The sequence below is a fragment of the Zootermopsis nevadensis genome, unplaced genomic scaffold (assembly GCF_977971745.1).
Source record: "Zootermopsis nevadensis isolate Lab colony 2312 unplaced genomic scaffold, Znev_1.0 Znev_ptg000009l, whole genome shotgun sequence".
Taxonomy (NCBI): domain Eukaryota; kingdom Metazoa; phylum Arthropoda; class Insecta; order Blattodea; family Termopsidae; genus Zootermopsis; species Zootermopsis nevadensis.
Window position 1 is genome coordinate 7430362 of NW_028259141.1, and position 14913 is coordinate 7445274.

Sequence of the window (14913 nt, forward strand, 5' to 3'; positions counted from 1 at the left end):
TGATTTCCAGTATCTTCTGTACTGTTGCATAAAAATGTTTTTGGTAACATTTGTAATTTTTATATTACAGTATTTTATTTATTCATTGATTTAAAATGGTGTAACCTGCTGAAACACATTTCAGTTATCTTCCTTTGTCAGACCCCCTGTCATGTATTACCTGTTTATTTAGTAAGTGCTGTTCTTGAATGCCTTGAGACTGATTTCTGGTTTATGATATTGAGAATTTTTACGTAACAGAAAGATACTATTATCTGAACAAAGTTCTGTCATAGATCAGTATAGACTGTTACATTTATTTATTATTATTTTACAACATAGCTAACATAACTATACAGTGTAAATAATGCCACAGAATACATTAACTCTTCAAAATACAAATACACTTGATCTTGCTTTATATAATACATGGTACATAATTGGCAAACTTGAAATATGTTAAGTATAACAAGAACGGGTGACTTATGGGAAAGGTCTTGGTGATTTGAAACAGACAAAAACACCATTTGATGAAAAGTGTTAGGCAGTGGGATGGGTTTATTTCAACAGGAAAATGTGTTGTGTCATAAAGTCTTCCTTCACCAGTTGCCTCAGACTGCAATGTAGAAATTATCCCACTTTACATAAAACAATGCATTACTTTCAACTTTTCTGCACATATAAAAAAAAGCTGGCAGAGATATATCAGATTCGATGCATACTATGCATATTATTTAGAAGTGATGGTTGAAGTTCTGAAAGCATTCACCACTGGCATTTTATGATTCTAGAGTTTGATAATACTCATACTTCAGCTAATGCATTTCTAACATTTCATACAAATTTCACATCAATTTATGATGGTTTATCAAATACAATCATACTAAAGTATGTACTGACAGAATTAAAAAGTACAAAGTTGGCAAGGTTATAAAGGGCATGGAGTTTATGCAGTTCTATTAAAATCAATCTAAAGAAAGTGTATAAAATGTCATAGGACAGGTTGGATGGACTGACAAACACAGCTTCTAGTAGGGTTCTGAAGACAGAACCCATTTCCTTCAGGTTATACTTCACTTGAATGAAAATGTGCATCTCAATTTGCAAAGTATGGACATTAAAAAACTATCTGTGTTGTAACATGTAGGTAGTTTGGAACTACAAGACATAGAGAAAATATGTAACTTACATTCTGGAATGATTAAGATATAAAATCTATTCCTATTATAAATTGCTTTTAAATTCTTTCCAAATATGTATTTTTGGTTTGGAGGTATAGAAAGTATAGAACTTACTTATATTTTATGGACATTTAAAATACTGCTTTCTTATTCATGAATTATAGTATACGATCTTGGTAAGAAGTAAATCTGTCTACAACTTGGGACAATTTCCAAAGATAAATGACACAAACTCCACAAGTCTTTTGTTTCTGAGAACTGTAGATACAAAAATGTAAATATAAGGGCAAGTGAAGGAATTAATCAAATATAGGCATGTGGCAACACTGACTTCTTTCAGGCTCATTCCAAACAAATAATAACTTTTCACTTTGTGATGCAGAAATAATGTAGAACCTTTCCTAAATTCTGATTTGTTTATTGATCAATTTAACAAAAATTATACTTCAGATAATATGTAATATTAAATTTGAATAGAGCATATCAATAGACTGTCCTGGATGTGGCAAGAGCTATTTGCAACTTGTTTTAAGGTACTACTGGCATCTGCCAGGAGGAATGGAAGGATATAACAAAAAACCTAAGTCAGGATAAATACTTTCCTCATATGCAAACTGGGGAATTGCTGAATACAATGCAAGAGTGCTTGCCAGGATAGCATGATGATCAGATTATATTTGTTACTTAATTTTTATGTAACATTTCTGCTCACGAGACCAATATGGTCACAAAATGTTGCTCATTGTAATCAATGTATTTTAATACTTAGTGGCATTTGTGGTTCTGTATACTTAAAAGAATTGGGAAATACACATTTAATGTGTCATGGCTGGAAATAACATTCTGAGATACCTTTGTGCATATTTCTAATTAACGAATACTTGAATGACTTTGCACCAACTGTATGCATTGCATAGCACCAAATGAGACACAAATGGAAAGGAATGTGGAAGCAGGTATTCCCCTGAAGGGAATTAAGGACAAAGAACCAAAATGAGGTCTTTTTAAATAATGAGGCACATCAATATACAGTAAAATCCATACATGTTAGACTATCTTTGTAATCAGGGACTGATCACCAGTAGAGTTTTACTCCATATCAGTGTCGCTGATGCCCTGAGCAGTTAATCATGATAGATCCAGACTTAAATAAAATTGATTTACATGCCAAAACTCATTTTCTTAATTGTCCACAGAGCTATGTTTTATGTCTACAAATGGTTAATAATGACTCTGCTATATAAACGTGCTTCATTATGTTTCTACTTTTTGTACATCACGCAGTGGCATAGGGATGGATCGGTGGGAAGGAACTGCATATTAAATTTGGCCTTTGCTGTAACTGGTTTGAATATTAATCCAATACTATACTATGAAATCATGCAAACATGTTTACAATACTTCTCTAAGCAAGCTTATAAAAAAGGAAGAACACATACTGCACCAGTGTTTTTCTCCAGGAAGTTTGATGAATATGCAGAAATGTCAAGAGAACTTAGGTCTAAGGTGTTAACAGGTTTTATCTTTCATTTCACAGTTTACCCTAAATAAATGCTTTATTATTATTATGTTCAATGATTGTAGTTCCAGGACATATCTGAACATTCAAATGAAAATGTAGCTTAAAACAGCTGACACCATGGCAAATGATTGCTTGAGAATTGGACTGAAATGATAAACCTATGATGTCATTACTTGCACAGAACAAATATAATTAGTGGTCTGTGAGAGTTATACTATTAAGAACATAAAACTTTTATAGTAATATTTGACTATAGTTCAAATAAAGGCTTTGTGATAGAACATAGCTAGAATTTGAACCCAGGTTATTGTTTCTGACAAACTATTTGACTAAATATTGAAGATTATTTTATTTATACAAATCAGTGGTAGTGAATTTTAAAACATGCTTGTTGAAGTAATGTAATAAATGTAAAGAAACTGTGTGGTCTTATCACAGATTACACCTATTCAGTGGAACAATATTTCTATAAAATTCAATGTTTCTTCTATATGTTCCCAAATGCACAGCATTGTCACTAGCATATTCAAGCATTATATGTAAAGTGGGAAAATGCAAGACAAGAAGTTTACAGAGCTCAAATTGAATACCTAAGCAGATGTGTAAGTTCCATACGAATGTGACAAGTCTGCTGTCAGTGTTCTGATCTTATCAATGTTGCGTCGCACAAGTTAGCTTTTCCATGTGATCAGTTTTTCATTGATACAGACTTTCTTACATTTTGTAAAGAACACTTCTGCATTCATTCTATCTTTATGCGTACAAACACAATCTCTCTCTCTCTCTCACACACACATAGCTATCATACATACATTAATGCTGCACAGTTGTATCCAGAGAAAAACAGCGTGTATTGTTGTAACCATTACAAACTGGAACTGTTCATATAATTCTTATAAGAAGTATTAGCAATGTTCCTACAGTTTGAGACAGATTTTTCTCAAATATTATTCTGTTTTGGCCATTGTCCAGTGTTGTACATTAATTTTTTTTTCCTTGCTCTTATCAATTGATGAGGAGATGTAATGTTAGCAGTATATATGTCTGCTTAGAATTTTGTGATTACCCAAGGATTCAAAACACTTGCATAGCTATTGCACAGACAACATAATATTTCAATGTTCATGCTTATGCAGTTATATTACTGTGTGCAACATATTTAAATCATCCTTGCACACATTTATAATAGTGGCAAGGCATAATTGTCCTTCTGTAACAGTGAGTTAATATCAGAATTGAAAACAACTGGGAAATTCACAAGATTTCATTAAGTGGTGCCCTTTCATATGATTTTTATTTGGTTAGAAATGCTTAATAAACTTTGAGGATAACCTTATTCTTTCTTGTATAATTCAAAAACAAAATTTATTCAGATTCAGCAGTTACTTAGTCCTGAGATTAACGGTGCTAAAGTTACTGGTTCTTTTCCATATTTTGTGCTGATTCTATTATAAGAGATTCTTGAAACTGTCATCTACTGCATTGTGACAGAATTTTGTCATATATATATATATATATATAGTTACTGACAGCAACACATCACATAACTGACTGGCTGTTGGTTCACCAGAAACCATTACCACCACCACCACACACCTTCACTGTTCCACATATAACCAGGATTCCAGACATACAAATCAATTAACCTCTTATAAAATCCATTAGGCTCACAGCCTGCTTCACATATTTTTGTGGGAAGTGTTGACAGGTTAATATCGAAGGACAGGACTGTAATACATTCTTCAGTTGCTTTTTGGACCTCACACACAATGATAATAATTTATTAAATGTTAATATGTACTAAGGAAAGAAGTATACTTGTCACTGGTCCTTATTAGCTCATATGTGACATGTGGACAGGAATATTTCTGAATCTGTTCATATAACAATTTTAGAGGGTATAATCTCACAAAGTAATAGTGAATATATTTCACAAAATGGAAAATATGTAAGCCTACAAACTTTGGGACATAGTTCTGACTTAGCAACATTATGATATGTAAGATATATAGCTTATGAAAAAAGATTCACAAAATGTAAATTCTACAACAAATGCATTCCAAACTTTATAGGTGTTTCAATGTTATGGATTAATAATTAAGGTTAATATAAATATAAGGTGCACCCATGTATTAAGGAAAAATGTTAGTGTTTGATATCTGGATTAGTATACCCTGCATCAAGAAATGCAATGCTGAAAAAAGTTTCAGAACAAAGCACGTGTAAAATTTGTTAGCTTGAAAATAATTTAAAAGAAATGTACATAAAATTGCTACAAGGAAGAAACCTGGTAGATTATGGCAATTTTGAAATAAGACTTGATAACATAAACACTGAATGAAATTATAAAATTAGTTTTCATCCAAGTTCCCATTCTTAAAATCCATAATTACCCAACTGAACAACAATTTATTTATATATATCTATTTTCTACAGGTACTGGAGTTCAACACATCAAACCACCACTGAGCAAATGGTCTTACATTTTACAAAAGAAAAGGATATTTGAAGAAACTGTTACATTCATGATGTACAGACAGTATATCTTGCATGTTACATTACGAAGTTGAGTACAGGAAATACAATAATTCCTTTCTAATCGTTTCACTTTTAGTTTTAGTAGAATATGTCTCTTCACTCTTTGAATGTACAATGTGTACTTTTTTATATTTGGTGTATTCAGTCTGGTTCCTGTATGCTGGACAGAGTCAAGACAGACATGAGTAAAAGGCAAAAGTTCTGTATAGTATAACTTCCATTTAATTAAGAACAGTATCTTTGTGTTAAAAATTATTTCAGGAACTGCATTAGACTTTGCCTTATACTTCTTTTTCACAATTCTTTTAATATTTGCTGCATATTTCATACAGCCCTATGTTTATATTTGTTTTTACAGTTTAACAAATTTCAGGAAATCAAATGAATTTGAAACAAAGCCACACAAGCTACTGAAATCAATTTGATCTGTAAACTTGCTTGCTGTAATGTAGATATGGCTTACATACAATCAGTGTGTAATCTCTTCTTGCTGAAATTTTAAGAGTACTGTTACCTTTATCATACAGGACAAGGGAAGTTAAATCTCTGAACCATGGGACTGCCACCCATACTTATAACTCCTGGGCTTAATGGTTGAGTGGTATGTGACACACAAGCTGGACCATGAGTAAGCCATGACACAAGGCCAATAAAGGTGAATTTGTATTCAGAAAATCTTTTTCTAGACAAGTTCATTTCTTTGTTTTACACTTAATTTTTACATTGGAATATTATATTGCATTCATACAAACACCAATAAAGCACCATGCAGGAAGATCGAAGATTACATTACGCAATACTTAGGATTGGTGAGGTACTGAGCAAGGAAGGAAAACCGTTAAACATCTGACTTTTATTTCCTGTAACTTGCACATTTACGGCTAACTCTGTTCCTGTCTGGGTTCTTCTGTGGAGGAAATGAAACATTAATGAATGAGTAGTTTATTTTTGTATTTGAGGCAATGCCCACTAGGCACAGTACTGCATGATCATAAGTCATGGACATACAGTATCCTTTGTCCTTATTGTGTCAGAATGAGAAATATTAAATAGAAATGGAAGTGTGCAACGAATATATGTTACAGATAATTTGTAACTTAAATATTTTCTTTTAAATTAATTAACCAAACTCCTATACTTTATAATCACATTTTTAGAACTTCCAATTCCAAAAGTTTGTTAGAACTTCTATTCTAATACAGAAGATTTGAAGGTACAAATAAAATGGTGGTGGGGTAACAGTGAAATTATATTTACACAGGACAACCTTGTTTGACATTCAATCAGGAAGTCCTACAGTACAATGACTGTGTGATGTCAATTGTAAAAGTCTTTCACTAAGGGTGTGCATTGCCCAATTTTTTGAGATATTTAATATTTAATGTAGCCTGATGTATGCTGAAAGTATATGACATGCTTACATTAATTTTCAGTTTCAAAATGTCTAATATTAGCTTTATTCTAACATCTGCTTGATCCTTAATATTTACACCCTGTTGGAATTCATGAATGCATCTTATTTACATCATTATAATCTTCTAAAACATGACTTTTATGACAGTAGTACATGGGGAGTCCAACAGCCAACAACAGATATTCTTGTTATGGTTTACAGTTAAAATTATTCAGTTTAGTGGACGACTTTCTACATACATTTTTGAACAATACAACACTAACTGACATAGAAGCTGTGGAAGACTGGACATTTCAAATCCATTAAGATTAATGCTTGGGCTGATTTGAACACTACAGTGAGTGACAAACTTAATTATGCAGTTAAAAAAGCTACAGCAACTGACAGTCCATTTGTCTCCCAGATGACAAAAATGGGTATTATTTTGAGAATTAATTTAAACTGTTGTGTGGTTTTGTTATAAATGAGGAACTTTTAAAAAGTTTCCTGTGACCTTCTGGATATTTGTGTACTCTGTATGTGAAATAAGAGAAGTATGATATCCCTACAGGCAACTTACGTTGCACAAGCTACATGTGAGCCTAGTGCTATGTTAAAATTGAGCAGTGTCTGTGTTATTTTGTGTTTACGTATTTTCAGCTTACAAGAATGACTGAAATACAAGGCTGTTGAAAAGACAGACAGATGAAGATGCCAAAGAACATTCTAGAAATTCATGTCATAATCCAGTTTTCCACAATTTGCAGAAGAAACCAAAATTTAAATCATATAATACACAAAGATCAATGCAGTCCTGCAATATATATTGCATAAATTATTCCTTCCAAATCATGGATACAGCTTACATTCAACATTTTTGTGCTTATGATGAGTAACATAAGTTACTAGGACCATCTGTTTCTGAATATAGCTGTTTATGTCTTAAATGTCTCTTCATCTCATTCTGGAATCACAAACTTCCAAAAGAAATTTCTTAATCTGATTTAGACTGTAAACCATTATCTTGTTCACATATATAGTAGGATTTATAATCCTTTCATGTTCTTCAAATACAAGTCCATTGGAATTAAATGTATGTATTATGTTTGTTTCTTGAAGGAACTTATAAATAGGACTATCCCCCCTCCCCCCACAGTCCCTACATTCTAAACCCTTTGACCCTGCACTCTGATAAATTCGTCTACTTTATTTTCTTCACACACAGTCACACCGTTCCTCGAATTTCTTGCCTTCATAAACTCTTATACTATTTGGCAATTCACAGAAATCATGCTACAGTAATGTGCCTATTATGTCAACATTAACCATCTAAATCCATTGGATTCAATTGTCACACAATAGGCCCTTTTATTAAACTGACGATTCAGAAAACAGAGTTTAAAAAAGTCAAATGATGTGTGGGCTGTCTGGGCTTTCTTCTGGAGTATTATGATGACCAGTAAACATTGGTAAATTCCTTCAAGCTCTTGCTCAGACATCACACTGAAAAAATTCTTGACTGCAGTTTACATCTGCCATACACTTGTTTCTTCTTTACACTGGGAGAAAATTACTAACACCTACAGAAGAAATTAGGAAAATGAATGACTATGAACTGAACATTTAATTCATAAAAACTTACACCTGTTAAACAATTAATATAACTGCTTGCAGTAGAATCCTTGAGATGCTAATAGTCTCTTAGCTAGTAAAGAAATTCTTTGCCATTTATTCAGCCTTGTTGACAAGAACCCTGTACTGGTCTCTGGCCTGAATCAGAGAGATTAAATTCACATCCTCGTAGCCTGTTAGTGATTATATGAAAGCATTCCCCGATTATCTAAGAATTTGGAACACACATTTAAAGTTGCAGGTATGTACACAAATAAATGCAATAAAACATTTTAATAATTATCTCACAAGAGTGGTATAATGGATGTTATTATGCATTAAAAATACTAGAAAACAGACAGTCATTGTCCAGACTTCATGTTTTCACTGGCTCTATATGATCAAATCTTTTGATGTCCAAAAGAAAGAATGTTGCATACCTCAAAGTGTCTGCAAGTGTTAACAGCATTTTCTCTTGTTTTGTTTAGGTCCTTTGCGAAGATTTACAGTGTCATTATTTTGAATAGCTTGCCTCTCTTTCCGCTCCTTTTTCGATCTCAAGACTTGTTTTGTTACTGCCATAAACATCTGAGAAAAAGTGAAGAAAGGTTAAAAACTGCTTATTTATTGAAGAACTAATGAATATCTGACTTTGTTAATATATATTATAATACAATTATAGTGAGCCTTAATACTCATTTCCTTTGACAGAAGGAAAATTCCTTGCTAATAATATTTGCTATAGAGAAAATAATACAACTATTCAACATCATACAACACAAAACTTAAATACAATTTTGTATGTTGTTGCATACCTCTTCAACATTTATGTTATCCTTTGCGCTAGTTTCAAACAACTGGATTCCCATCTGGTCTGCAAATCGCTGTGCATCCTCTGTCAATACTACTTTTCTGTCAGGTGCATCATTTTTGTTTCCCACTGTAATAATCCAGTAATTTTAATCTTCTTGCATATTTATTGGTTACTAGTTTTGTGTCATAATTTGTTTACACATGTAATACATACCCAATATCCTGTTGACAACATCACAGTTTTGTTCAATCTCATGTAGCCACCTTTTAACATTCGCAAATGAATCACCACTTGTCACATCATAAACGACGATAACTCCGTGTGTCCCTCTGTAATAACTATAAAAAGAGAATTATTTCTGATTAAAGGTTATGGAGTGTGGGTATAATTTGGGGAATGAAACAGAAACTTACGTTGAGGTTATGGTGCGAAACCTCTCCTGTCCTGCAGTATCCCATATTTGAAGCTTGACCCTCTCTCCTTCTATTTCAATAGTTCGTATTTTGAAGTCAACACCAATCGTTGTTATGTAGCTTCCAGAAAATGTGTTGTCTGCAAATCGCAGCAATAACGAACTCTTACCGACTCCTGTTTTGAAATAAAGGAGTACAGCTTAAAATCACTTAACATAATATAAAAATGTGATTTACGATACATGAATTGTGAAGGAAACTATACTATTTTTGTAGGTTATAAACCATGAACAGCAATCAACTGTTTCGACAGTACTTACCACTGTCACCTATTATGAGTAATTTGAAGAGATGGTCATATTCTCTGGCCATGTCTGTTACCAATTTCACTGTAGAGAGTGCTGTGAAGACTAGTTTTCCTCCTACACTCTTGGTATTAACTTTAAAATAACAATCTGTATTATTTTCCAAATGATTCATCCAAATTGTAAAGCCCAATAACCACCACTAGAAGCTTTCACACGGATGTTGATCTTTGATCTTGGACAGTGAAACTTCATTCCATGATTACCAACGCATTGAAGTTGTATTTCGATAGTGAATCTTTGTATTCTTGAAATGTTGGCAGCATGCTTCCATATCAACTTCCGTTGAAATATACCAAGGCGCAAGGGAGAGATGGAGTAGGATGTTCTAATATTTTAGTTATAACTATTTCAAAATAAGAACCAGGACATTCGACGATGTTAAAGAAAGGCATTTTTACAGACATGGCTGTAAAATTTGTTAGTCTGAAAACGAATCCCCACGTAACTCGTTTAATGGCTTCAAGGGAGCAAGTTGTGTCGGCACATGTCCTGGGATCGGGTGGTTCTGTAACAGAAGGAAACAGGTATCGTTATAATGTCATACAGAATTGTTGAAGATCGATGACTGTTGTTTTTAATGTAGTCTTAACGACGGCAGAATAATTAATTGGACTTACGGAAGACGTTTTGATCACAGTGTCCAACCAGTGAAAATGGCATATACGTCTTATGAATCAACAAAACCATCACCCATGTCAACAGGCTGTCCTGTTATCATAATGCATGGCTTGCTTGGCTCTAAGGGAAATTGGAATGCCATGTCAAAAATGTTGCACAGTAAAACCAATAGAAAGGTGAGCTGTCATCTAATATGTTTCTTGTACATATTTTTACTTTTACTTCTGTCACATTTAATTTTTGTACACACCATGAATATTTCAGGTATTTGCTGTGGATGCTCGTAATCATGGGGACAGTCCACATACTAATGAACTGTCATACAACCATTTAGTAGAAGATCTAAGATCTTTAATGAATGATCTTGCTATTACACGCTCTACCTTTATTGGCCATAGTATGGGTGGACGGGCTGTGATGCTTTTGGGCCTGAGATATGTAAGTTCATGATTAAAGCTAATCAGATTTCAATTTTTTAGTATCGTGACACAAATTCAACCATATTTTGAAATTAACTTATGGAGTAGAAAGTGAGGCATGCCTTTTCTCATAATGTGCCTAGGTTTATAAGCCAGCATGCCTACAAATTCACACATGATATGCATATAAAATCACATTCAACATTATCTTTTTATGATGTAAATTCACAGATGGTTTTGCAAGCAGTGCTTTTATTGGGGATTTGCATGCATGTATTATTTCCAAATTGGAAACTGCAGTTACATGAATATTATAGTTGGTAAAACTGCATACAGGTGGATATTTGAAGTCTGCTTCTGGCAAGGGACTGTTGTATTATAAGAGAGTTTTTGTGTTCTTACTGCCTTACCTTTGGGCAGGACAGTGTTTGCTTAGAGTAACTATACCCATTCTAGATTTATCAAGTCTGAAAGCCTTGGGAATGTAGTCTTGGCTTGTGTATGCACAGCAGCTGAAATTGTCACTGTTATCACCACTTATGTCTGAACCGAGCAGAGGGTGTTTAGTATCTTTCATTAATCAAAGAGTAGGTAATCTTGTCATAGTTGTGAGATATATTTAGTTGAATACAGAGTGGAATACTTTGGGAAGTATGTATCACCAATGTTTTGTAAAAAATATCCCACATTAACAGAGCCGTGTAAGCAAATGTTATACTGGAAACATTTTGAATGAATGAATTAATGGCGGCCAGCAGTTAACTACATTGACACTGTGACCATTTTCTTCTGTATTTAGCCTTCTGCTGGTCACTCACTACTCACAAATGCACACTTCAAAAGATTAGGAAACTTCTGAAAGGAGGCAGGGAAGACCCACACTGGGTTGTAGAGCCAAGGAAGTATGAGTTTAGCTCTCTAGCAGTTCTGTACCTTAGTGGGCCTTGTAGTCATTTCCAGATCATGCAAGTGATATGTGTTACTGTTGTGCTGACTCAGTGGGTGGTGTGGATGTGGTCCCTGTATGTTAAACCTTCTGCCCACCACAGTTCATTCTGGAACTTCCATGAGTTAGACTGTGGATTATAATGGAAAAGTCGTAATGTTGAGCAGTAGTTCTTTTGCTCTAAATTCACCTGTAAAGAGAAGTATTTTTTCACTTGAATTCAGATCTAGTTTGTTTGTTAGTTGTTTGTTATAGTCATGTGTAATGGTAAAAAGCAGAATATGTTTATATGTTAAATTGAAAGTTTTATAATTGTGTTTTCAGCCAGAATTGGTAGAAAAGTTAGTTATTGTTGACATTTCTCCAGTAACTATTAGTTCAAACCTCTCAACGATGCCCAGGTATTTTGAAGCAATGATGTCAGTGCAGATTGATGACAATGTTCCATTGTCAAAGGCTCGCAAAGTGGCAGACGAGCAGTTGGCTAAATATGTATTGGTAGGTGCTCAGAAGATTATTATATTTCTATTACAGTTTTTCATTATCAAAGAGTAAGCACTGTGTTGTGTCATATCTGAAAATAGCATTGAGATGTACAGTTTCTAAAAGAAATTACATTCTATTAACATGTTTTTCTTTTTTAATCAGGATTCGGGGACACGCCAGTTTTTGTTGACAAACTTAGTGGAAGCTGAAAGAGGTCATTTCAAATGGAGGATCAATCTGGATTCTATCATCCATAACTTTAATAATATTGCTGCTTTTTCACATATAGGCATGTCTTGTCCAGTGCCTACATTATTTATTGCAGGAGCAAATTCAGATTATATTAGGTCAGTATATAGATTACGATTGTATTGAGTCTCACACATAAAAAATGAAATTTTGCAGTTGTGCAGGTATTTTAACTTTTATATTAAATTCTCAAGGAGGACTCTGCTGAATGGAATGTGTTAATATCAGAGTTAAATTAGTGCCTGCAGTTTAAATGAAAATGTAATATTGGCACATTTTAGTGTATGTTTTCATGTTCAGTGTGAGGGTAATATATACATTTTAAGCTGTATTAAGATTGAAGTAATTGCTTCTAATTTTAATGATACAAATGAGCTAGTGAGCAGTTAATTGTCATGTAATATGATAGTAATAATGTGACAAGTATGTTATTTTCATGTTATATATTAATTAATTTAAGTTTTAGTAAACATTATGCCTATTGCATTATTAATAATGTCCTCTATGTTTTACAGATCTGAAGATCATGATGAGATAAAAAGACTTTTTCCAGCAGCAGAGTTTGAAACTGTTCCTGGGGCTGGTCATTGGGTCCATGCAGACAAACCAAATGAATTATTAGGAATTATAAAGGAGTTTATACAAAACACAGAGAAGATAGAAAAGGATATTTGAATTTTTTTTATGTTTTAGCTCTGTTTCTAGTCAGTTGTATATTATTTGATAGTTGTTATGGTGAATAAAACATTGTTTTGAAAAAAATTGTATTAAAGAAAATTTATTGTGTTATGTTGAAAGGCAATTGAATTTTTGTTTTAGAAACTGTTATCTCAAGAGTTGCTGTTTTTATCATCATTTTTTAATATTCCTGCTTCTGTGTTAGTTTAACAATTTGGACAGCATATTTGCAATTTTTTATTTTAGAGGAGAAATGATGTAATATTCATAGACACATGTTTTTAGCCTTCTTTAATTGTTTTTTAATAAAAAATGTAGAGTTAGAATGGCATGCAATATATTCCAGGACAATAATTTTTGGTTCTACTATGCTTGAAATAGAATAGACCTGGTGTTTTGTATGCTTAGTGAATCTGATTCCTAGTGGCAAAAGATGTTACATGCATTGAAATTATAATATTAAAACAATGGGATAATAAATTAATCACTGCTTATTCAAAAACAAAGGACTTTTTTTCATGAAAGTTCTTGTGAATCTGAAATTTGTGGCAGAAAGGAACACTAAACAATGTGTGCTTGAAGTCGCTGGAAAGAGACGTTCAAAAATATTTTTGTTTATTTATTGTTATGAGTAAAGTGCAGTATGTACAGAGTACATCAAACACAAACTTGATTATTTGTTCATTTTCAAGAGTAAACTAATTTATGGTTATATAACAGTTGACTTACTGCAAATGTAATACACAGTTTGGTTCAGAAAATCTATAAATTGGATCTCCATAATAATCCTCAGTACAAAAATCTATGTTGCAACAAAGAATCTAAAGAGTTAGGAGTGCCCACAAAAGTTTGCATCATTATGAAGCTGGTCTATCAAAATGGGTCTGAATGCTAGATCAGACACTGGTCAGAAGTGTTTTAAGCTAATTTAATGTTTGGTCAGATGGATTTTGGACTGTGGGAATACATGGCTGAGAAGAAAATATGGACAAATTATTCTCACAAAAACAATCTGGACATCATTATTATAACAATGTGTGTATTTTTGTTTGAGTCTTTGTCGTCAAAAAATGACGGCATTGTTGTGGAACACAACAATGCCGAATAAACAAATATAACGCTTCACAACAACGAGATCAACAACTACCAAGCCAGTCGCATTATCACTGCTCCAGAAGCAGCACATCGCCTCCGAACAGCGACATAAAACTATTTAAGAAATGAAAAGTGAAAGAAGATGTTACCAACACCAACAAGGAAATCTGATACTAATAATAATAATCATTCAAGGGTTAAAACACTTGAATAAGACACTAAACTAACCCCCGGGGGGAGGGGGATTGGTCAAGTGTTTTAACCCCTATTGGGGGGGGGGGAGTTTAGTTTCTTACTCAAGGGTTAAAACACTTGAATGAGACACTTAGTTTAGTGTCTTACTCAAGATTTAAAAATGCAACCCCCCCCCCCCCCTGAAGGGGGAATTGGTCAAGTGTTTTAACCCTCCATTCGGGGGGTTAGTTTAGTTTTTTTACAGAAGGTTGGTTGCGTATTACAAACTTGACCAACCCCGCCCCCCCGAGGCGCTCCGAAAGGAGCGCTCTGCTCTAGTATTACAATAAATTTGTACTGTTACAAAACGGCGATCAACGTGAAGAATGTGATTAGCAGCTGTAAGTAGATAATTTAAAAATTTGTCAC

The 14913-nt window shown here is 33.4% G+C and overlaps 3 protein-coding genes across 6 annotated transcripts in view; 2 read left to right on the top strand and 1 right to left on the bottom strand.

Moving 5' to 3' along the window:
- The window catches only part of LOC110826853 (PHD finger protein 12), a 34607-nt gene extending 29355 nt beyond the window's left edge, over nucleotides 1-5252 (top strand). For both annotated transcript variants that reach the window (XM_087345912.1, XM_087345913.1), the window contains exon 18: nucleotides 5119-5252. In XM_087345912.1, the coding sequence (XP_087202038.1) occupies nucleotides 5119-5252 (134 nt within the window). The remainder of the gene's footprint in view (nucleotides 1-5118) is intronic.
- On the bottom strand, nucleotides 277-9999 carry Rab35 (RAS oncogene family member Rab35). Its single transcript, XM_022057915.2, has 6 exons — nucleotides 9772-9999; nucleotides 9452-9626; nucleotides 9252-9376; nucleotides 9040-9164; nucleotides 8665-8812; nucleotides 277-8193 (listed from the first exon to the last, which is right to left on the bottom strand). The coding sequence occupies exons 1-5, from the start codon at nucleotides 9929-9931 to the stop codon at nucleotides 8684-8686; spliced, it is 714 nt and encodes a 237-aa protein (XP_021913607.1). The 5' UTR covers nucleotides 9932-9999; the 3' UTR covers nucleotides 277-8193; nucleotides 8665-8683.
- Nucleotides 10000-10074: 75 nt separating this feature from the next.
- On the top strand, nucleotides 10075-13699 carry LOC110826854 (sn-1-specific diacylglycerol lipase ABHD11). Of its 3 annotated transcripts, XM_022057912.2 has the most exons (6): nucleotides 10078-10343; nucleotides 10457-10613; nucleotides 10702-10875; nucleotides 12127-12300; nucleotides 12451-12635; nucleotides 13053-13699. In XM_022057912.2, the coding sequence occupies exons 1-6, from the start codon at nucleotides 10195-10197 to the stop codon at nucleotides 13210-13212; spliced, it is 999 nt and encodes a 332-aa protein (XP_021913604.1). In that variant the 5' UTR covers nucleotides 10078-10194; the 3' UTR covers nucleotides 13213-13699. The 3 variants fall into 3 exon arrangements, with proteins under 3 accessions (XP_021913606.1, XP_021913605.1, XP_021913604.1); XM_022057914.2 differs by lacking the exon at nucleotides 12127-12300 and having other exon boundaries at nucleotides 10075-10343; XM_022057913.2 differs by lacking the exon at nucleotides 10702-10875 and having other exon boundaries at nucleotides 10077-10343.
- The last annotated feature ends 1214 nt before the right edge of the window (nucleotides 13700-14913 follow it).

What these genes read in the sequence shown, in the direction of transcription:
- Rab35 (XM_022057915.2), bottom strand. Translation starts at nt 9,931, where the DNA reads ATGAATCATTTGGAAAATAATACAGATTGTTATTTTAAAGTTAATACC. An exon ending in ACTCATAATAGGTGACAGTG is followed by an intron (nt 9,627 to 9,771) that starts GTAAGTACTGTC and finishes ATTTCAAAACAG; the next exon opens with GAGTCGGTAAGAGTTCGTTA. An exon ending in TTTCGCACCATAACCTCAAC is followed by an intron (nt 9,377 to 9,451) that starts GTAAGTTTCTGT and finishes CTCTTTTTATAG; the next exon opens with TTATTACAGAGGGACACACG.
- LOC110826854 (XM_022057912.2), top strand. Translation starts at nt 10,195, where the DNA reads ATGTTAAAGAAAGGCATTTTTACAGACATGGCTGTAAAATTTGTTAGT. An exon ending in ACAGTAAAACCAATAGAAAG is followed by an intron (nt 10,614 to 10,701) that starts GTGAGCTGTCAT and finishes TGAATATTTCAG; the next exon opens with GTATTTGCTGTGGATGCTCG. An exon ending in AGTTGGCTAAATATGTATTG is followed by an intron (nt 12,301 to 12,450) that starts GTAGGTGCTCAG and finishes TTTTTTAATCAG; the next exon opens with GATTCGGGGACACGCCAGTT.